This window comes from Elephas maximus, chromosome 3 (genome assembly GCF_024166365.1).
Source record: "Elephas maximus indicus isolate mEleMax1 chromosome 3, mEleMax1 primary haplotype, whole genome shotgun sequence".
In the NCBI taxonomy this organism is placed as follows: domain Eukaryota; kingdom Metazoa; phylum Chordata; class Mammalia; order Proboscidea; family Elephantidae; genus Elephas; species Elephas maximus.
In genome coordinates this window covers 182,905,350-182,927,503 of record NC_064821.1, presented here as the reverse complement: position 1 = coordinate 182,927,503, position 22,154 = coordinate 182,905,350, and the positions used below count along the sequence as shown (strand labels likewise).

At 35.6% G+C, this 22,154-nt stretch overlaps 1 protein-coding gene across 1 annotated transcript in view; it reads left to right on the top strand.

Annotated features, from left to right (window-relative positions):
* Positions 1 to 22,154, top strand: part of AGL (amylo-alpha-1, 6-glucosidase, 4-alpha-glucanotransferase) — an 89,146-nt gene that overhangs the window by 45,518 nt on the left and 21,474 nt on the right. Inside the window, exons 12-27 of the mRNA XM_049880276.1 lie at positions 231 to 418; positions 2,377 to 2,500; positions 3,046 to 3,209; positions 3,485 to 3,586; positions 3,702 to 3,857; positions 3,947 to 4,097; positions 7,245 to 7,369; positions 7,465 to 7,577; positions 7,695 to 7,829; positions 11,684 to 11,814; positions 14,924 to 15,060; positions 15,306 to 15,439; positions 16,141 to 16,316; positions 18,016 to 18,118; positions 19,017 to 19,242; positions 20,865 to 20,976. Coding sequence (XP_049736233.1) covers positions 231 to 418; positions 2,377 to 2,500; positions 3,046 to 3,209; positions 3,485 to 3,586; positions 3,702 to 3,857; positions 3,947 to 4,097; positions 7,245 to 7,369; positions 7,465 to 7,577; positions 7,695 to 7,829; positions 11,684 to 11,814; positions 14,924 to 15,060; positions 15,306 to 15,439; positions 16,141 to 16,316; positions 18,016 to 18,118; positions 19,017 to 19,242; positions 20,865 to 20,976 — 2,277 coding nt within the window. The remainder of the gene's footprint in view (positions 1 to 230; positions 419 to 2,376; positions 2,501 to 3,045; positions 3,210 to 3,484; positions 3,587 to 3,701; positions 3,858 to 3,946; positions 4,098 to 7,244; positions 7,370 to 7,464; positions 7,578 to 7,694; positions 7,830 to 11,683; positions 11,815 to 14,923; positions 15,061 to 15,305; positions 15,440 to 16,140; positions 16,317 to 18,015; positions 18,119 to 19,016; positions 19,243 to 20,864; positions 20,977 to 22,154) is intronic.

The window sequence follows — 22,154 nt, the reverse complement described above, 5'->3', positions numbered from 1 at the left end:
GCACACACTTTTATAAGAGATTAGGTGGAATTTTCCCAAAATAGATGTGAGGTATAAGTTAATGCTAATTCTTTAAAACTTTATCCCATACCATTTTAGATATCATTTTAACCAGTATATACCTTGTGGAAGCAAAATAATCATGTGATTTTTAAGTGACGGTATTTCCATGAAGTAATTGTTTTTATTTTATTTCTTAAACCACTGAAAGCAAGCTCCTTTCTTAACAGGTTCAGAAGTATATCTAAGGAGAGAACTTATATGTTGGGGAGACAGTGTTAAATTACGCTATGGGAATAAACCAGAGGACTGTCCTTATCTCTGGGCACACATGAAAAAATACACTGAAATAGCTGCGACTTATTTCCAGGGAGTACGTCTTGATAACTGCCACTCAACACCTCTTCATGTAGCTGAGGTACAGAAAAACAACTCATCTACATTACGAAAAGAAATTCAGTGTTTTTTCCTAGCTTTTTCTAAGTGTGCAAATAATGTTTTCTTCTGCTTATTGGACACCACGTCAAACCTTACTTTGGTTAATTGATTTGGAGATTATGTTTATCCACTTTTGCATAATTCTAATGGAATCTTTTGTTGCAGCTATGTAAAACAGAACACCAAAACCCATTGCCATCGAGTGGATTCCAACTCATAGCACTTCTATAGGACAGAGTAGAACTGCCCCATGGACTTTCCAAGGAGCGGCTGGGTGGATTTGAACTGCCGACTTTTTGGTTAGCAGCAGTAGCGCATAACAACTGTGCCATCAGGGCACCAATACAGCTGTATGAAATACCCAGAAACCAGAGCGCACTGCTGTTGAGTTGATTTTGACTCATAGTGACCCTATAGGACAGAGTAGAACTGCCCCATAGGGTTTCCAAGGCCGTAAGCAGACTGCCACATCGTTCTCTGATGGAGCAGCTGGTGGGTTCAAACCGCTGACCTGTACCACCAGAGCTGCTTGTGTGGAATTTTTTTTTTTTCTTGAGCTATAAAATGCTCAATAAGGTAACGTTTTACTCTTCTATTTAGGGAAGTAGATTATATTGCCTCTGATGTTCATATATCACAGCCATATTACCTTTTGATATATAAAGTATTAATTTTTTTATTTTTACTATATTTAGGTCACTTTCAGTATGTTACTAGCAACTGTGAAGTTGGGTAGCATATTACATATTATAGCGATTACTTAAACACTAGCATTAAGGCATATTGAAGCTAATTTAGCCTCATTGATTCAATTTTTCATTAATCATTTATAAGAATATAAATGTAAACGTATCATCTATATGTACTTCTTTGGGCTTTTTATAGTAACTTTTGAGTCATTCCAACATAACATTGTCTTCTATCTGATACAGCTTCGTAAATATATAAACACTTAGAATTTTCATCCAGTTTATAAAATCTTTGATAGCTTCCGGGTGACAACTTAGTGTTCCTTGGAAATGTGTGCTTATCTGGAAATATCTATTTTTATAATCTTAAAGTAGTACTTATAATATATAATTAGGTTTCATATCATATGGTGAAAATTTGATTTAATTTGAAGGGATTTAGTGAACATTACCAGTTAAGGTGGTAGAACATGGTTTAGCACTAAAAAATGGCAGATTTTTGTTGGTATTTTTAGCATGCCTTTAACAACAGTAAAGAATATGTGTACTTGTAAGAATGTTATGACGTTACAGCAAAACAGAATTTAAAGCTAAATTTGCATAATTTTAAGTTACAAAATCCTCAGTGATTTTACTTGTTATCCAATAGAATTTAGGTATTTTATTAACTTTTTGGACTGATCCGATTTTTGATTATAGGTCAGTATTTTCTGATCTCAGCTAAATAGCACCATTGTAGTTTAAAAGCTTACTACAATCTGTAGGAAATACTGACTTTGGTCAAATCAGTCAGGGCTAATCTTTGCACTAGCTAGATTCTTCACTTCACTAGCAGGGACTTTATCAGTAGTGATTTAGTCAACTGCCTGAAAATTAACAGTCCAATTAAAGTTTTAAAAACAAACAAACAGTGAGGAAAGCGTGGCACAATTGCTGTTATGATTTACTTTTTTTAATGTGACACTAACATTTTTCTTCTTCCTTTTCCCCCGTTTGTGTTCCTTTATCTTTGTAAAATCTAATTTTCCCTTTTAACTGTTTTATTCTCTTCATTAATTCTCTTGTTGACTGTGCATGTTGTTCTGTTTGACGTTTCTTACTATGCTCCAATTTTTTTTGGAAATTCTTTCTGAATTTCCATTATGCTACATGATTTTTTCCTGTATCACAACCATGCCTAGTCTTGCGTTTTTTCCCCCCTTTTCTTCCTTTTCCCTTTTTGCTCCATTTGTAACTGTGCTTTTTGCAGTACATGTTGGATGCTGCTAGGAGATTGCAACCCAATTTGTATGTGGTAGCCGAACTGTTCACAGGAAGCGAAGACCTGGACAATGTCTTTGTTACTAGACTGGGCATTAGTTCCTTAATAAGAGGTAGGCTTGTTGAAGTGTATTTCTGTCTAAAATTTTAGCTTTTGTTTAAATAGATTAAAGGACATTTGATGGCTTTGTATATAATGCATAATGATTTTTAATACCATTAATACTCTTTTAAATATTCCCTAATTATCTAAATAAAAATTCTATTTTGGGGTAAGATATCTCATTTTAAATTGGAAGACCAGTAGAATGAACTGATGGCTCACAAACAAAACCAGTTACTTTTCTTGAAAATATATAAATCTTCTTTGATCTCCCAACTGGATATCTGTTGTAACCCTTAGGTAATTTTCTATAAGTTTTGTATAGCCAATATCCTAATAACCACGTTAGCCATCTCACCGGTTAAGTTATAAAGAAACTTTTCTTGTTATTTAGACTGATGGATATTTGTTTAAATTTTTAAAGCAGCCTTTTGTTGTTGGTTTTGTATCATGTTTACATGGCCTTTATTTTGAAAATCAGTCATGATAAGAAATCTCACCTTTTCTTGGACATTAATAGTGGTGACTGTTAAAATATTCTGTTATGCTTTGCAGAGGCAATGAGTGCACGTGATAGCCATGAAGAGGGCAGGTTAGTTTACCGATATGGAGGAGAGCCCGTTGGATCGTTTGTTCAACCCTGTTTGAGGCCTTTAATGCCAGCTATCGCACATGCCCTCTTTATGGACATTACCCATGACAATGAGTGTCCTATTGTGGTAAGCATCGAATCTGTTTCTTGTATTTACTTATTTTGCTAAACTTTTTGAAATTTAATTCTCTGATGTTTAGTGGCAACACTGTCCACATTCTTTTAAACACTGTCTTAGATTTATAAGTGGTTGTGGTTCATAGTTTTTAGAATGTTTTCTTGTTTGTTTTAAAACGACGTACCTTATAGGATGTATTTATCTAATTATTATTTTACTTCATTATGCTGTAGGATCACTTTGCATTTGAAGGAAAGTAATGATTTATTGTTATTGTTTTCTAGCGTAGATCAGCGTATGATGCTCTTCCAAGTTCCACAATTGTTTCTATGGCATCTTGTGCTAGTGGAAGTGCTAGAGGCTACGATGAATTAGTGCCGCATCAGGTTCGTATATGTATTGTTTTTTAAAATCCATGTTGCTGAAAACTTTGAGCATTTTTATCACAAGTTCTTGTTGTAATTTAAAATGTATATGTGGCTCAATTATAACTTTGTGCAGATTTCAGTGGTTTCTGAAGAACGGTTTTACACTAAGTGGAATCCTGGAGCATCTCCATCCAAGACAGATGAAGTTAATTTCCAAAGTGGCATTATCGCAGCCAGATGCGCTATCAATAGACTTCACCAAGAGCTTGGGGCCAAGGGTTTTATTCAGGCAAGAAACTTTTCTGAGTTTCTTTCTTCGGGTTCAATTTCAGAGTCTTTACCGTTTGAGTACTAACCCATTTTGTCTTTGTTTTTCAGGTATACGTGGATCAGGTTGATGAAGACATAGTGGCGGTTACAAGACACTCACCTAGTATCCATCAGTCTGTTGTGGCTGTGTCTAGAACTGCTTTCAGGAATCCCAAGACTTCGTTTTACAGCAAGGAAGTGCCTCAAATGTGCATCCCTGGTAATGCAGTCTAAAAATTGTTATTGTAATTATATTTTTATATTAAATTACACTATATTGTTATAAAAAAAAAAAAATCCAAGCCAAACCCATTGCCATCTAGTTGATTCTGACTCATAACGATTCTATGGAACAGAGTAGAACTGCCCTATAGGGTTTCCAAGAAGCAGCTGGTGGATTCAAACGGTTGGCCTTTTGGTTAGCAGCCCAACACTTAACCACTGTGCCACCAGGGCTCCATATTGTTATACTTAGTTGTTATCATATTATGTATCATGTGTTGTAACTGTAAGTGTGGAGGTAGTTGAGGAAAAAAAATTAGACATTTCTGGTAACTTAATATTTTTCCTGTATGGAATAAAACCTGAATGGATATACTCTCAAATGTTAACATTTTATGAGTTGTGGAATATTTATTTCCTTTACTTCCTAATTTTTATAAAATTAACATGTATCTTTTATACCCGGGATAACGTATATGCGTATACTTGTAGTCATATACACACATGGATATATGTGTATGTGTGTATATATGTGTATAGGTGTGTACACGTACATACATACATATACACAAATACTTATATAAACTAAACTGGAATGTAAATAGTTTAACCCAATATTTAAGCTCTTCATAATCCATTCTCATCTACCTTCCTAGCCCTATATCACCCCATTATTTCAGCCAAATAGATAAATTAACTGTTCTCCAGGTAATCTTACTTAAATATGAAATATGTCCTTGAGATACATGCTTATTAATGCTTGATGTTTTTCTAGCTGTGTGTATTTTGTTTTCTTACCTTCAGATGGATGTCATAACCTATAGCATAGCATTCTCCTGCAGTTAGCAACAGTCCACACCCATTGCTAAGTCAATTCCAACTCCTAGCTATCCTATAGGACAGAGCAGAACTGCCCCATAGGGTTTCCAAGGAGTAGTAGGAGGCCTCGAACTGCCGATCTTTGGGTTAGCAACCAAGCTCTTAACCACTGTGCCATCAGGACTCCAAGTTTGTTATTAAAAAAAAAAAAAAATTTTTTTTTTTTTATAATTAGCTAAATAAGCCTTTAAATAAGCATAACACCAATTTTTCTTAAATTGTCAACCTACATAGCTTTAGGATTAAATGTTCATTAATTTCTTTAACTGTTTACAAATTTATATTCAGGAATCTTGCCTGTAGGAGCCCTGGTGGAACAGTGGTTAGGTGCTCAGTGCAGTGGTTAAGTGCTCAGCTGCTAGCCAAAAGGTCAGTGGTTTGAACTCACCAGCCGTTCCATGTTAGAAGGATGTGGCAGTCTGCTTCCATAAAGATTACAGCCTTAGAAGCCCTGTGGGGCAGTTCTGCTCTGTTCTGTAGGTTGCTATGAGTCGGAATCGACTGGGCAGCAACAGGTTTGGTTTTGTTTTTAATCTTGCCTGATCTTTGCTAATGTACATATATAGTTTTATATTGTTGCAAAATCAGGGTGTACAATATTATCTCAGGTTTTGTTTTGGCAACTGATCACTGTTAAAACCTGTCCATTTGTCAGTACATTTGTCAAGCCACAAGATCGTGACTGTTATTGTATTAAACATTTCATAATTTTGTTACATTAATATTCTGTTTTTAATATTCTTTAGTGCATAACAGTGTTTTTATATTCTGAATATACACTAGGGTTAATGTTTTTTTTTAACTATTTTCTTGCTGTATATTTCCAGAAGTAGAATTTCTTGATGTAAGGGTACTGTTATTAATTGCCAGATTAATGGAATAAAAGCTTAAATTATTTACATACATAAATTGAAGATTTACATATCCTTTTACTCAGCAGTTCCCCTCCTAGGTTTACATCCAAGAAACTCTCGTATACTTCCATTAGAAGACATGCACAAGAATAGAGAAAAATTAGAAACAACTTGATAAAATGAATAAATTTTGGTATATTTAGACAGTGAAATACAAGTTGGCAGGTGAAATAGAGCATATGTAGCATTGCGAATGAATCTAAAAAAAATACCGTATTGTCCAACAGAAAGCAAGCTGCAGAAGAATATATATAACTTGAATCCACTTTTATAAAACTTGGAAATATGAAAAATAATACTATATGTTATTTTGGGAAATGCTAACCCAAAACTCATTGCCCTTGAGTCGATTCCTACTCATACTGACCCTATAGGACAGGGTAGAGTTGCTTCAAAGAGTTTGCAAGGAGCACCTGGTGGATTTGAACTGCTAACCTTTTGATTAGCAGCCATAGCACTTAACCACTACACCGCCAGGGTCTCCTTTGGGAAATATACACATGTAATAAAAATGAAAATAGTAATGAATGCCAAACTGTGAATAGGGATTACTTTTGAGGGGGACGAAGGGTATACAGGGGCTTCAACTGTGTTTGTATTTATATGTTTTAACCTGAGTAATGGAACTTACATTTAAAAAAAATTATTTTATACTTTGCTTATTTCTGAAATACTACTTTTTTTTTTAATGTAAGCCTTTGAAGTAAGATTTACTTTCTCTTTCCTCAAAATTAGGAAGGTTATATTTTTTGCCATGGGTGAACCATTATTGCTTGATAAGACCTCTTTTCAAGAAAAAAACCTTGCTAATTAAGTTGTGATTCAAGAAGAAAGCAGTATGTGAAAAATGTACCTTCGGCAGAATTATCTGTTTTCAGACTTCAGTGCTTTTTGAAAAACTCATTGCTGTCGAGTCGATTCCGACTCATGGTGACCCTATAAGACAGAGTAGAACTGCCCATAGGGTTTCCAAGGAGCAGCTGGTGGATTTGAACTGCTGACCTTTTGGTTAGCAGCCAAGTTCTTAATCACTGCCCCACCAGGGCTCCTTATTTTCAGCTTTAAGTTGAGTGATTTAAAACCCATTGTCATCAAGTCGATTCTGACTCACGTCAACCCTGTGGGACAGAGTAGACCTGCCCCATAGAGTTTCTAAGGTTGTAATTTTTACAGAAGCAGACTGCCACATCTTTCTCCGAACATAGCAGCTGGTGGGTTTGAACCGCCAACCTTTAAGTTAGCAATTGAGCACTTAACCACTTTGCCACCAGAGCTCCTTAAAAGCCCTTTAGCAATTTCTAATTTCTGATGGTTTGGTAGGAAATTTTGTTAAAATTTTTATATATTCCTAGGCAAAATTGAAGAAGTAGTTCTTGAAGCTAGAACTGTTGAGAGAGACACAGAACCTTATAGGAAGAGTGAGAATTCAATCAATGGAATGCCAAATATCACAGTAGAAATTAGAGAACATATTCAGGTATTTGGAGTTCTCATCTTACTACTTTCTGTATCTAACATTTTAAGGACATTAGAATTATTTGTTGAATCATTTTTTTTAATTTTTTTTCCAAGCTCAGTGAAAGTAAAATTGTTAAACAAGCTAGAGTTGCCAAAAAGGGACCCAATGAATATATTCAAGAGATAGAATTTGAAAACTTGTCTCCAGGAAGTATCATTGTATTCAGGTATGTTAATTAGAGTTCACCCTGTTGCCTTTACTTACATTTAAAATGGTTTGCTTATTCTGCTAATTTTTAATAAATTACTCCCAGAAATTAACCATTTTCTGATAACATTTTCAGAGTGAGCCTTGATCCGCACGCACAGGTTGCTGTTGGAATTCTTCGAAATCATCTGACACAATTCAGTTCTCACTTTAAAGCTGGGAGCTTTGCTGTGGACAACTCAGATCCTGTATTAAAAAATCCTTTTGCTTCGTAAGTACACCTTATTTTACAGAGATTTCTCACTCTAATAACTGGTAAGTTACCACTGGCCTGATTTGAGCTTCTGAAAGGTCACAGCCTTGAAAACCCTACGAATACAGTTCTACTTTCGCACACGTGGGATAACTCCACGAGTTGGAATCGACTGGACGACAGCTGGTTTGGTTTTATATCAACTCAGTGTAGTCCACAGACTAGCAGCATTAGCATGACCTATTTTTTAATAATTTGCACTGTTCATCTTTTGTATGTGAGCTCCCATGCGTGTTCTCTCTCTGTGTATATATATGTAATCATACATGTACATATACATGCGTATGTATAAACCAAAAACCAAACCCACTGCCATTGAGTCAATTCTGACTCACAGCGACCCTATAGGACAGAGTAGAACTGCCTCATAGACTTTCCAAGGAGCGGCTGGTGAACTCAAACAGCCGACCGTTTGGTTACCAGCCAAATGCTTACTCACTGTGCTACCAGGGCTCCAGGCATGTGTATAGACACACATATACACATCTGTCTATCTGTCTATATACACACTCTCTTTTTTCTGAACTATTTGAAACTAAGTTACTACATACATCATACTTATTATGACTATTTTTTATTTTCAACATAATCTATATTATGGCTATACCATAATTTATTTAATCTGTCTCCATTTTTAGACACCTGGATTGCCTCTAGTTATTCCATATTATGTACGTCTTTGTACACTTATTTTTGCATAAATCTTTAGTTATTCCTTACTAGGTAGTACTGCCTAGTCCCAAAGAGTGTGGGTTTTGAAGGTTAGGCTGGGATTTCAACTTCACCACTGTCAGTATGATCTTGAACAATTTATTTAGACTTTACTCGTCTCAGTTTCCCTATCTGTAAAATAGGGCTTATAATAATATCTACCTCTTTGGATTTTGTAAGAATTAAATAGGATAATTGATATAAAACAGTTAACAAAATGCCTGGCATATCAGAAGAACTCAGTACGTGCTTACTGTCACTCCCAGAACCCAGTGCCGTCGAGTTGATTCCGACTTATAGCGACCTGTAGGACAGATGAGAACTGCCCCACAGAATTTCCAAGGACAGCGTGGCAGATTCAAACTGCTGACCCTTTCGTTAGCAGCCGTAGCACTTAACCACTATGCCACCAGGGTTTCGTACTGTCAGTAGTACTAGGATAAATGTCCCGAAATGGAATTGCTTGGTTAGGATAGGTGTATGTATGTGAGGCTTTTGTTACATACTTCCAGATTTCCTCAAAAAAGGCTGTATTAATTAATACTCCCAGCTGTGTGTGGCAGTGTCCATTTCCCCACATCCGTAACCAATACTGAGTACATATTATTATAATGTAGTGTTAAGAGCATAGAATATGGAACCAGACTCCCTGATTTTGAATCCTTTTTCAGATTCTTATTAGCTGTGAGAAATAAGACCTTGGGTAAGTTACTTAATGGATATAATTATAGTGCCTCCCTTATAGAGTTGTGAGGATTATTTATTTAAAACAGTATTTGACGCAAGTGATCAATGTTGTTAGGTGCCATTGAGTCGATCCCGACTCGTAGTGACCCTGTGTACAACAGAACGAAACACTGCTCAGTCCTGCGCCATCCTCACAAGCGTTGCTCTGCTTGAGCCCATCGTTGCAGCCCCTGTGTCAGTCCATCTCATTGAGGGTCTTCCTCTTTTTGCTGACCCTCTATTTCACCAAGCATGATGTCCTTCTCCAGGGACTGGTCGCTCCTGGTAACAATAAGTGATCAGTAAGTGTTAGCTAATACTGATCAAATCGGTAAATATAAAATAATTTGAGATTGCATCTCATTTTAATTTACTTTAATTATTAGTTAAGCTGAATGGTTTTTATGGTCATTGCCATTTTTATTTATTCAGTGAAAGTCATTTATTTAGCCCGTTTTTCTGTTGTGTTCTTTTTTTGTCTATAAGAGCTTTTACAATTAAGAGTATTAATTCTTTGTTGTGTGTCAAATATTTTTCTAATTTGGCATGCAAATCCAACTTTTCTGATAGACTGGAAGCTATATTTACTAATTCAAACTAGTAAATTAGTTACATTCTTTAAAAAAATCTGTGACAAACCAGATTTATATTTATAGCAAATGCTTATAAACTGCACATCCCTCCTCAGACCTACTCAGGTTATCTTGGGGCAAATCCAAGGAATCTACATTTTAATAAACTCCCAGATAATTCTTATATAAGACGTCTACTTACTACATATGGAAAAATATCTCCCCAGAATAGCACAGGGACTGAGGCTGGTGATTGACGTGGTTCAGTCAGGCTTGACTCAAACTGAAGCTGCAGGTGAATGTTCTGCACCTGTGAGGATGGAGGCTTACAGAAATGGAACAAGGCACAGGCTGGCAGTGACTTTTTAAAGCAGAGTTAAAAGAGAAAGAAGGAAGTGCATTACAAAGGATGTGTGTTCAACAGAGAACCCCTGAGGGAACAGGAGAGCAGTGGGATGCAGACCCCAAATTCTCATAAGATCAGACTTAATGGTCTGAGACTGGAAGGACCCTGGTGGTCATGGCCCCCAGACCTTTTGTTGGCCCAGGACAGGAACCATTCCTGAAGCCAACTCTTCAGACATGGATTGGACTGGACACAGGGTTGGAGAGGGATGCTGGTGAGGAGTGAGCTTCTTGGATCAGGTGGACACTTGAGACTATGTTGGCATCTCCTGCCTGGAGGGGAGATGAGAGGGTGGAGGGGGTTAGAAGCTGGCGAAAAGGACACGAAAAGAGAGAGTGGAGGGAGGGAGCGGGCTGTCTCATTAGGGGGAGAGTAATTGGGAGTGTGTAGCAAGGTGTATGTGGGTTTTTGTGTGAGAGACTGACTTGATTTGTAAACTTTCACTTAAAGCACAATAAAAATTATGTAAAAAAAAAAAAAAAGACGTGTGTTCCATAAAATGTCAGTTATATAAAATGAAATTACCTGAGCAGCTAGATGAGAAAAGAAAATACGTTTTCAATTGTGTTCAAGTGTGGTCAGTTACATGCTATCACTGCTAACTGAACAAAGGGAAGATCAAGGCCATGATAGATAGATACTTCCCCCTGATAAGTATGAAGAAGCATCTGTATCTGAGAAAATCCTGATTCCTTGAATAAGCAAACTGAGGGACATCTCCTTAGATGAGGAGAAAGGAGAGAAGGGGCAAGGGAGGTATCCAAAGGCAGAGTACCACATGATTTCTAAGGTATATACACTGTGTGTGTGTGTGTGTGTGTGTGTGTGTGTGTGTGTGTGTGTTTACCCATGTATATGCATGTGTACACGTGGTGACTTTCGATTATCCCTTTATGGTCCTTGAATTTAAGATAGCTCGCATAAAGAGTTCTTGACATCCCACATAAGAGAAGGTAAAAGGGGGGGAAAAACTAAGTTTAAACTAGAAAGATAAAAAGACAAATTTATAAGGTTAAAAGATAAAGTAACCAAAATATTTTTTTGACACATTTCTAATAAATAACATTTGGGCACATGATTATTTCCTTCCGTTGGGAGTAATAGTACTTCTAGTTACATTTTTAGCATGTTTTGCCCTTTAATTACTCATAATATATTTTTTATAATGTATATTATAATGCTAAGTTTCTAAAACATACGTTACTAAGGTATTTCCTTGTTATAATTCAGATTTTCTTCTGTTGTTTTTATGAACAGCAAGCTAAATTTTAGGGACTTTCTCTTACAGAGATATATGTTTGGAAGAAAAAAATAATGAAAATGTTAATAACATTTGCATACTATAGTATTTAGACTTAAGTATATTTAACCAGTTGCCTTTACTTTCCAATTCTTAGTATTGCCTCTAAATTAACTTTGGCTGAGCTAAATCAGTTACTTTACCGGTGTGAATCAGAAGAACAAGAAGATGGTGGAGGGTGTTATAATATACCAAACTGGTCATCTCTTAAATATGCAGGTCTTCAAGGTAAGAGAGTATAAAGATAACTAAGCTTTTTGTTTTTCTTTTAGGATCATATGATGTCTTTTATAGAAGTAAGAGCATGGACTCAGGGTTCAACTGTCGGGGTCAAATTATGGCTCTGCTGCCTACTCACTGATTGACCTTTGACATATAACCTCTCAGTGCCCCAATTTCTGCATCTATAAAATGTGAATAATTCATAAGACTTTCGTGGGATTAAATTATATAATTCATGTAAAACTCTAAAAACGGAATGTGACACAAACTAACTTGTCAGTAAATGTTATCTAGAACTACTAGATATGTATCATTTCTTAAGGTCATTTGTAGCTCTTTAAACATACTTTGACCCTAATTTTCCTTCACCTGGTTTATTATATAACAAGAAACAGAATAGGCTTATTTGAGCCCCAAATGAGACTAAGTTGTGAATATAATACATTCATCTTCCTTTTTTATCTGGTTGGAAATGTTTTTTTCTTGGCATATTTGTTTTATCCTACAAGGAAAATTTATAGTAAAATAGTATGTAGCTATTGTAGGAACTAAATATTTATCAGTTTACTCCATCTGGTTGGTGCTATTTTCTTAGATTTTTATCTAGGAATCTGGTTTATCGCGTCTGTATCCCTGGTTCATATGTTTTCCCACTTATCATGCCTCTTTTTCAACCCCTTCTTATTTGTCCCTCTGACCCATCTTTAAGGGCCAATTCAATTCTTAGTCTTCCACAAAGCTTTCCTTAACTATTGCTTTTTACAGTAATTTCTTTGTCTTCTGGACACCCACAGCTTTGATTTATTATGTCTCTTAATTTGTCCTTAGAATGTATTATCTTATTTTAGTAATTAGTATTTGTGTGTGTGTGTGTGTGTGTGAGAGAGAGAGAGAGTGAGTGAGTAAGTGAATGAATATTTCTCATTGTGGTTAAGAAGCAGGGCTGAGAACCAGATTCCCTGGGTTACACTGACTAGCCGTATAGCCTTGGCTTAGTTAACTCTCCGTGCCTCAATTTTCTCATCTGTAAAATGGGAATAATAATAGTACCTGCCTCAAAGAATTACATATAAAGCAATTAGGCAACATCTAGTTCATAGTCAAGAAGCTCAAAGGTTGGCAGTTTGAACCCACCCAGCAGCTCCATAGGAGAAGGACCTGGCAATCTGCCCCTGTGTAGATTTCAGCCAGGAAAACCCTTACTAAATGTCACATGGGGTCACTATGAGTCGAAATTTATTTGCTGGCACCTAACAATATAGTAAGTATTCATTAATTGTCTACTGTAAAACTCCACTAAGTAGATTGTAAATTTCTTGAGAAAGAAGAATGTAACTGTCCTTTTTTTTTTTGGTTCTTGTTTTTTAGTTTTTATTTCTTTCACAAAACTGATCATATACTAAGTTGTCAGTAAATACTCAGTATTTTTTATTTTCTTGTACTTCCTGCATTTTTCCCCCAGTCTCATTTTCAAAACAAAATATTTTACTCTGTGTGTAATAAAGGAGTTTTTATGTTACTGTGTTTAAGTAAATATGTACTTTCAGCTGCTGAACTCCTTCTTCTTGACTTTTGTGAGTTCCTTTTCTGGCCTTTCGTCTTCCTTAAAGTTAAGTTTGGTTCTTTATCAATTTCCTCCACCCGTCTCATGAAATGGTTCTGCTCATCCTTTCTAAATATAATTGTCTTGTTTTACTTTACAGCAATCCCTTTTCCCTGTTACAGTTTAATACTTTCAGTAGCCCACAGAATGTTTTCAGCAGGCTCTTCATAGTAACCTCAAATTAAATCAACATCAACCACTTCATTGGCTTCTGTCTCCTCTAAACAAAATCCACTTCTCTACTTTCCCATTTCTTAAAATACTACATATTCAGTCATGTTGGAATCCAGAAATCCATCTTTGATCTTACCCTTTCATCCTTAATATTTCATCCATAATTATGACTTGTGGATTCTTTTTCAAATTCTCTTTAGTGTACCATATCCTATTTTCCACGGTTAGCACCCTGTTCTGAGAGTACATCCTGTCTGCGAGACGACCTAACCAGTTTCCCAGTGTCTTGTTACCCCTTCCACAAATCATCTGTCCTGTAGGTCATGGTCAGATCTTGCTCCTAAAACACTGCTTTCATCATGTCATTCCGTTAATCGTCGACATTCACTGAGCAAGATTTGCCCTCCCTGAAAATGCTGGAGCATATGTAGAACATTATTTTATATTACCTTATTTTCTAGTTTTTTAATGTAATAAACTTTGTTTCCCAAAGAAAATTGCAAGCTCCTTGAGGAAAAGGACTATATCTTAAATTGATACGTTTATTTTTTAATTTCTCAAAATATTCTAGATATGTAGTAAAATTTGTTATGCTCTACCTAAGTAAACAAATTTAGTCAAAGTCAGTGAAGCCAGTAGAAAAGAGTACTTTATTGAGTGATGAAAGAGGTACTATTATTAGTGAAATAAGAGGATCTGCTGTGTATATACGTAGGGATTCTGATGCTGCCAATTGAGTGTTACTTGACTTTCCCTAAATGAAACTTTCCCTACTGACTTTCCCTAAAATGCAGCTATAAATTGAAATGTGTGTAAAGAGGATATGTCTCTATACATCACTTTGATACTTTATTTATTTCTTGTACCTCCTGTTATATTTCAGAAATTCTTTCCAAAATAGGCTTTATTCTTATTAGGTGCTCTTGATCTCTGAAACCAGTTCTGTGATCTTAAATCTTGCCTGAATATTAACGAATCTACCACTTTTCTATATGAGAAGAAACAACCTTCTTCCCCGAGATGCCTTAGGTCAGGGAAGTCATGTCACTTGCCTTTAAATATTATAACGTTCAAATCCAAAAGAACTAGACCAGTCTTCTAAAGGTATGCATCCTGGACACCTCTGTATAGCTCTTGTGAATGAGCTCTTGAACTGTGGCTTTTTATCCTGGTTCAAGTCAGTAATGCCACTAATCTCTAATCATGTTATTGTGGAATATGCAGCCTTGTGTTCACTTTTATACTTCTGTGTCATTAGAGCACACTAGGGGTAGCCTGGGCTATGAGAACAAATTACCTCTGCCAATAATACAGCATGGTATTTCTTTGAACTTTTAGGGTTAATGTCTGTATTGGCAGAAATAAGACCAAAGAATGACTTGGGGCATCCTTTTTGTGATAATTTAAGATCTGGAGATTGGATGATTGATTATGTCAGTAACCGGCTTATTTCACGATCAGGAACTATTGCTGAAGTAAGTAAAGCTGTATTTTAGTCCCCCAAAAACCAAAGGCACAGTAAGACCTATATTGCTGTGTTAAATAGTATTTACATTGTCTTCTAACTGGACACATTTTCCTCCCTTCATCATCTTTCAGTTTTAACAAATGGAAATCTGGGTGGATTACTAGACTAAAATTGCATGTTTGGATCTACCTCTTAAAATATACCTAACTTATAAACACATCAAATTAACTTTTTAAATTGTTTTCTTGGCAGGTTGGTAGATGGTTCCAGGCTATGTTCTTCTACCTGAAGCAGATTCCACGTTACCTCATCCCATGTTACTTCGATGCTATATTGGTTGGTGCATACACCACTCTTCTGGATATAGCATGGAAGCAGATGTCAAGGTATATCTAACAAAACTTGAATAAATAGGCCTGTTTGTGTAGAAACCATATATGGAGTCACTTTATATGTACTCTTTAAAGACCAAAACATGAGGAATTGTCATAGAATCATAGAGCTGAAAAAGTTTGTGCGTGGATAGTAAATTTATTAACATCCTTTAGTCTGGAGCATACAGAAACAAACTTAGATACTATAATCTGTCTTATAAAGCTGCTGGGAAGATTAAATTGTTTTATAGTATTTCTTTCCATGTATTCACTGACTTAAATTAATTGATCCAGTTATTAGAGTTACATGCCTACTTCTTTTTCTTATTTATCAACAATTAAAATATATTTTGCTATTCATTATGAATAAAATTTTCCTTAAATGATGACTTTCCCTAAAATGAAACTATAAATTGAAATGGACCAATGAAGAACCACCGAAATGATTTGGGCATAATTTCAGAAAGAACAAAACTCTAACCCTACCATTTGTTTCACCGCAGGCAGGCCTTGGACTTTAAGTCCAGCTAAAACGCTGGGTAAAGGCAAAGCAGTTCTAAAATCTAACCACACTGAAAATTTTTTTTCGCTGTTACCATTGTTACATATTTGTGTAGAGAGACGATTTGAAGGGAAGAAACCAACTAAATAATACTGCTAAAATTATATTTCTACAAAGACCAGTATTTTAAACTCCGTCACTTTTACTACAGCTTTGTGCAGAACGGGTCAACATTCGTGAAACACCTCTCGCTAGGTTCAGTTCAGTTGTGTGGCGTTGGAAAATTCCCTTCTTTACCACGTCTGTCACCTTCACTTACGGACGTACCATATAGACTAAATGAGATCACAGAAGAGAAGGAGCAATGTTGTGCTTCTCTAGCTGCGGGTAAGAAGTCATGTACAAGGTTAAATGTGTACGGTCGTATTATTTGAAGGGAAAAGATTGTTTTTAAATGGGAAAATGATTAGCAAAAGGAAAAAACTGGTGACGTTATCCAAGATTTTGTTAAATTGTACAGTGAAAGTGATAGTGTTGTCTATGTGATTTCCTCTCGTTAGACCCTTAAATTTTCACCTGCCTTTACTAGAAAAAAAAAGGGGGGGGGCTTAATAGTAACTAGCAATTAAAAAGGAAATTAACTTTTCATTTAGAATGATCATAGAAGCCATCTAGATGTTTTAATTCTGTAATTGTGTTTCATGTTTTCAGTTGATGGTTGGATCTTTTTCTGGTATTTATCGTTCCCCTGTGAATTCATGCAGGTGCTTAGGAAACTGAGCTAGACCATTGAGGGAAAAAAAATTGATATGCAGAATTCAGTTTTAAAGCCTACTCTTTAGAAGCCTGTTACACAAAATAGTAATCTCAACTCTTTGGATCGTGTACTGCTATTTTTAAGCAACCCTAAAATACATACATTTATTTGTAAACGATACACTGATACACTGATCTAAATTATCATACCTAATATGCTTAATATTAGGTACAATGTAAAACAAAAATTAGGATTAGATGATAAATATAAATGCAAGTTCTCGTTTTGACTTCTGGCATTCAAAGGGAGTGTTTTATATACTCTTAAGTCTGGAAGAAAGACTGTACTTACTTTTGCAGATAGTATTTTTGGATTTATTTTAAACCTATCAGATGCCTTTCTTTGGTGATAGCATTTTAAAAAAATCAATTACAGTTATACTTTGATAATAATTGAGAAGCTAGAAATCACAAAGAAGGTATGTGATGTATAAGTTGTATGTTCTTAGAGGTCAAAAAGTTAATACAAACATTTTCACATATCAGTGCTAAAGATTTTATATTTTGATTTTTTAATAAAGACAGACTGCCCGTATTTTAGGACATAGCAACTCAGACTTAGCCTTGCGTCTATACATACTCACGTTTTATACCCATCCTTATTATCATTATCAACCATAGAAAACTAACACACAAAGCGTTTGGGGAAATTTTGTACCATCATTTTGGAGACAACACAGAAAGAAATGTCTGATGTCACCTTGAGTCCTAATCTTTCTTAAAGGAAGAAAATAATATCTAGTCCCCAAGAAAGTGAAGGCCCCAATAAAGAGAAACTTAAATTGTGAAATACACTTAGGAATTGCCAACATGTTTCTCTTTATCTTAGTCAAAGTATTTTACCTCTCAGTTTATGTTTTAGCTTTAACCTTTTATTTCATTCTTTCAATATCTGTTACGTATCTATGTTATGTTTCTTTATGTATTAAATATTTGGCCTGTGGTTTTAACCTTTAAATTGTAACTTATTAAAAGAAAGCTTATCTGTGTTTAAAGGTACACACATTGAGGTCAGTACAGCTAAGCATCCCTCTCTAATAATGGCACTTAATCTCTTTTCAGTCACAGGTTCTTTTAAGAATCTGATCAGAGTATGGGACCTCATCCCACAAAATCGACGTGAAGTACAGGCATGCATTTTGCACATTATTTAAGAAGATCTACAGACTCCCTATAGCTTATCCTTGTACCTGAGGCTTAGAGCAACTGTTCTGTGGGTTTGTCTGTATTGTTAAGATTAATACATTACTTTTTTTGTGTTTTCTGTTAGGCTTACCTCATTTTTCATCTGGTCTTTTCCGCTGCTGGGGAAGGGATACTTTTATTGCTCTTAGAGGTCTGCTGTTGGTTACTGGACGCTATTTAGAGGCCAGGTAGGAGATTGGCTAAAAAACTACAGCGTAAGTTTATATCTGTATTTTATGTGCTCTTCAATCTTTCTTATCCATCTGTTCTCAAGAACATTTGGGAGAGATGTTTTCCTTGGTTTGTTTGTTTGAATGTTCATGTAATAGGATCCTAGAATTTCAAAGGGCTAATACAAAACTTTGAAAATCTTCAAAGTTTCTAAGTTTTGGTCCTTCAAGTCAGGTTATCTTCAACTTTTGCTGATTTCATTCAGTGGAACTAAAATTTTTATAATCATGTTTTCAGCATCACTCATTAAATGGTAAAATTTCTTTGCCTGAATTAAGAACTCAGGTGAACTTTTAGGTGAAGTTTGGAAATCTACCATTTTTTGTCCTTCTGTAATGTGGGCATTGCTGGCCCTTTGAGTTCTATGGAAAGAATTAGTAATCTCTTATTTTCTCCTGTTTGTTGTCAGACCTTATATCCTCCAGTTTTATGTTTTCTGCATTTAAAATGGGGTATGTTCTTATGTCACAATAATATGAGTGAATTTATCAGAAGTAGAAAAGAAAAGCTCTACCTCAGTACCACTCAGAGTGTGTTCCATAAATCAGCAGGGTCTCCACAATCTGAGAGCTTCTTAGAACTGCCCAGTCCAATCCCTAACTTCACAGATGAAAACACTATACCAGAGAGAGTAAGTTACACAGATGGTTAGAGAAAAATCCAGGGCTAGAATCAAGTTTTCTAACTTTTAATTCAAGGCTTGTTCTGTCATATTGTGATGACTTTCTATATTAAAATATAAAGAAATGAGGGCAGGAGAGAAAATACATTCAAAACAGTAGTCACCAGAAGTGACTACAGTTTTTTAAGTGATTGTTTTCATTTCAAATAATTCACTGAATTCTCTTGTTTTAGGAACATTATTTTAGCATTTGCTGGTACCCTGAGACATGGTCTCATTCCTAATCTCCTTGGTGAAGGAACTCATGCCAGATACAACTGCCGGGATGCTGTGTGGTGGTGGCTACAGTGTATTCAGGACTACTGTAAAATGGTTCCAAATGGTATAGACATTCTCAAGTGCCCAGTTTCCAGAATGTATCCTACAGATGATTCCCTTCCTTTGCCTGCTGGCACACTGGTAAAGATCATTTCTTAAAGTAATTTTTTCCCAAAAAATTGTTTTTAGCTTTTTATATAAAAACAAATATCATTAAGAATCCAAATCTTAAAAATTCTTCAAATACTATTTACTTAGCATGTGCTGGTACTGTGTGTTTTTGATTTGGTACTGTGGTGAGTGATTGCAGAGATAAGACTTGCTCCTTGCCTCCAGAGCTAGCAACATGGTAGAAGAGACGATGTATACGTAAATATGACCATTGCAAGAAGGTGTTCAGGGAGTGGTATGTAATCTCATAAAAGAGGGAGAGGAGATCTGGTAGGTGAGTCTCAGGGAGGACTTCACAGGGTAAAGTTTCCCTTAAAGTGAGCCCTGAAAGCTAAGTGGGGTTTCAGCAATGATGGGGGACGTTGTGAGGAGACATTAACGCCGAAAAGAAAAACAGAGCTCAGGTGGGTTAAGACTGTACTGCTCAGCCTAGTTTAGCTTTGCATTAGGGTACCTGCAGGGTTGTGAGAGGTTGTGGAAAAGATGAACAAGGTTGTGGAGGAGCTTGACTACCTATCCAGGGAGTTCAGGGTTTCCCTTACGAACAGTGAAGAATGAACAAACATTTTTGAGGATTTTTCCCAGTCAAGCATGTATAATAATTTTGTACTTTTGCCACTTACAGCGTGCCTTTATGTTACCGTTTGTTTGGTATATGACTGTGTGGGGATTGTAAGCTATTCCAGGGCTAACGTATATTTGTGTCCTATGATTATACCATGAAGTACTTAAAGAACATTTGTCCAAAAAAAAAAATGGACTTCAGAAATACTCACCCATCTTCTGCTGTTGACTGATACATTTCAGTTATATGAATATAGGCTCACGTTTTTAAGCAGGTATTTATTTTGAACATAACTGTTTTCTCTTTGTTCAAAAAAATTTTCTACAGCATTATAGAAAAGCTCAAAACTTTTATAATTACTAATAGAATTTTTATAAGATAAGCTTTTAGTCTTCTGCAGAATTTTTTTTTTGAGTGAAGCATAATAAACATATAAGGACTCTAAACATTTGTTTCTGTATAACATTGTTTACCTATTTTTTAAAGATATGATTATTTCAGATGTCTCCCAATATATCATTTGTGAGTATCACATTTATTATTTTTATGGGTAAAGAATATGACTTAAGGACACTTTACATTGACTGGGAATAGTTTCCAAAGTCATCATAGATTCCCAAAGCTAAGCGTACCACTTTAGTATGTACTTTATTCCAGTTAACAGCAATGCCAATTTAAAATATAGATATTGGGTAACAAGCTAGGTTCATTTACTGGCCGATCAATTCACTTTAATAGCAACTGTGCAAGCTTAGAAAATTCATTTTCATACCTCAGCAAAACTGTAAGTTATTTCGTGTCACAGACTTGAATAATCAGAACTATAAATGTTAAATACTCATATGCCAAAGGTTGACTGTATTCTTTGACTTATAGGACCTGCTGCTTTCACTGGCCCCACCCCCTGATCCTTATTTCTTCCTCCAAAAGAAAATATTTGTTTTCACATGACTCGCGTTGTGGGATTTTGGAGAACATAAGAAAAATGTGGTTTCTAAGAGAGTAACTTCCGTTATGTCTCAAACAGGATCAGCCATTGTTTGAAGTAATACAGGAAGCTATGCAAAGACACATGCAGGGCATACAGTTCAGAGAAAGAAATGCTGGTCCACAGATCGATCGAAACATGAAGGACGAAGGTACACAACTTTAGCTACATAGTAAAGATTTACTGGTGAGGTGAAATTAAACTTTGTAATCGTTCGTTGATTTGACAAATATTTATTGGTATGTGAACCCTCAGGATATGTCAATAAAAAAGGATAACATAGTTCCACATCTCACCTAGTTTAATTTTTGCTTTTGGAGGAGAGACAAGTTTTTTTTTTTTATATCATTTATATCTTTTATCAACCAATTTGAAAGATAATTTTGGTGGTTACATTTATAATCGTAATAATAACTTTCATTAATTGAATGCTACGCATTGTGCCAGCTGCTCAGCCTATGTTAGTCCCACTTAACACTCCCAAGAATTGAAGCAGAGTAGCTTGCCCAGAGTCACACAGCTACTAAGGGGAAGACCTAGGATTGGATCTGTTGTCTATCTGTCTCAGGAGCCTGGACGTTTAGAAAACACTTTTTTAAAAAAAGGTTTTTTATTTGTATAAAAAAAAGACCCAGTGCCATCGAGTCGATTCCGACTCATAGTGACCCTATACGACAGATACACAAAGTTAAAATTCATACACTGTTTTTTGTATAACTGGTAAGTTTCAATATTTTATTCAAATACACATCAGCCATTGTTAACCAGGAATATGTTACCGTTGTCATCCCCTCCCCACCAAAATACGCAGCATGACACAGAGGGATACTTTTTAAATCTCTTCTGAGTTAATTGTGTTCCTTATCTTATGGCACACATCATTGCTAGCCAATGCAAGGCTATTAATTTATTTCATTTTATTCCTCATTTGCCTTAGCTATTCCATTGGGTTTGTTGTTTATTTATTTGTGTTGTTTACTTATTTATTGTCTCTAAAACATGTATTGCTTTATGTATATTTATATTTTTTTAACTTTAATGTTAGAAGAATTAGAGAAGAAAAAAAGAGAATTAGAGACTCATAGGCAGTTTGAGAAATGATACATGGAGTCCCAGGAGTCCTTCACCCAACTTCTCCCAAATGGGACATATTTTATAACTGTAGTACAGTATCAAAATCAGGGAAAGGACATTAGATTGCTACTGTCCAGCTGCTAACCAAAAGGTTAGCAATTCAAATCCATCAACCGCTCCTTGGAAACCCTATGGAGCAGTTCTGCTCTGTCCTGTAGGGCCGCTGTGAGTCAAAATTGACAGCAGTGGGTATAT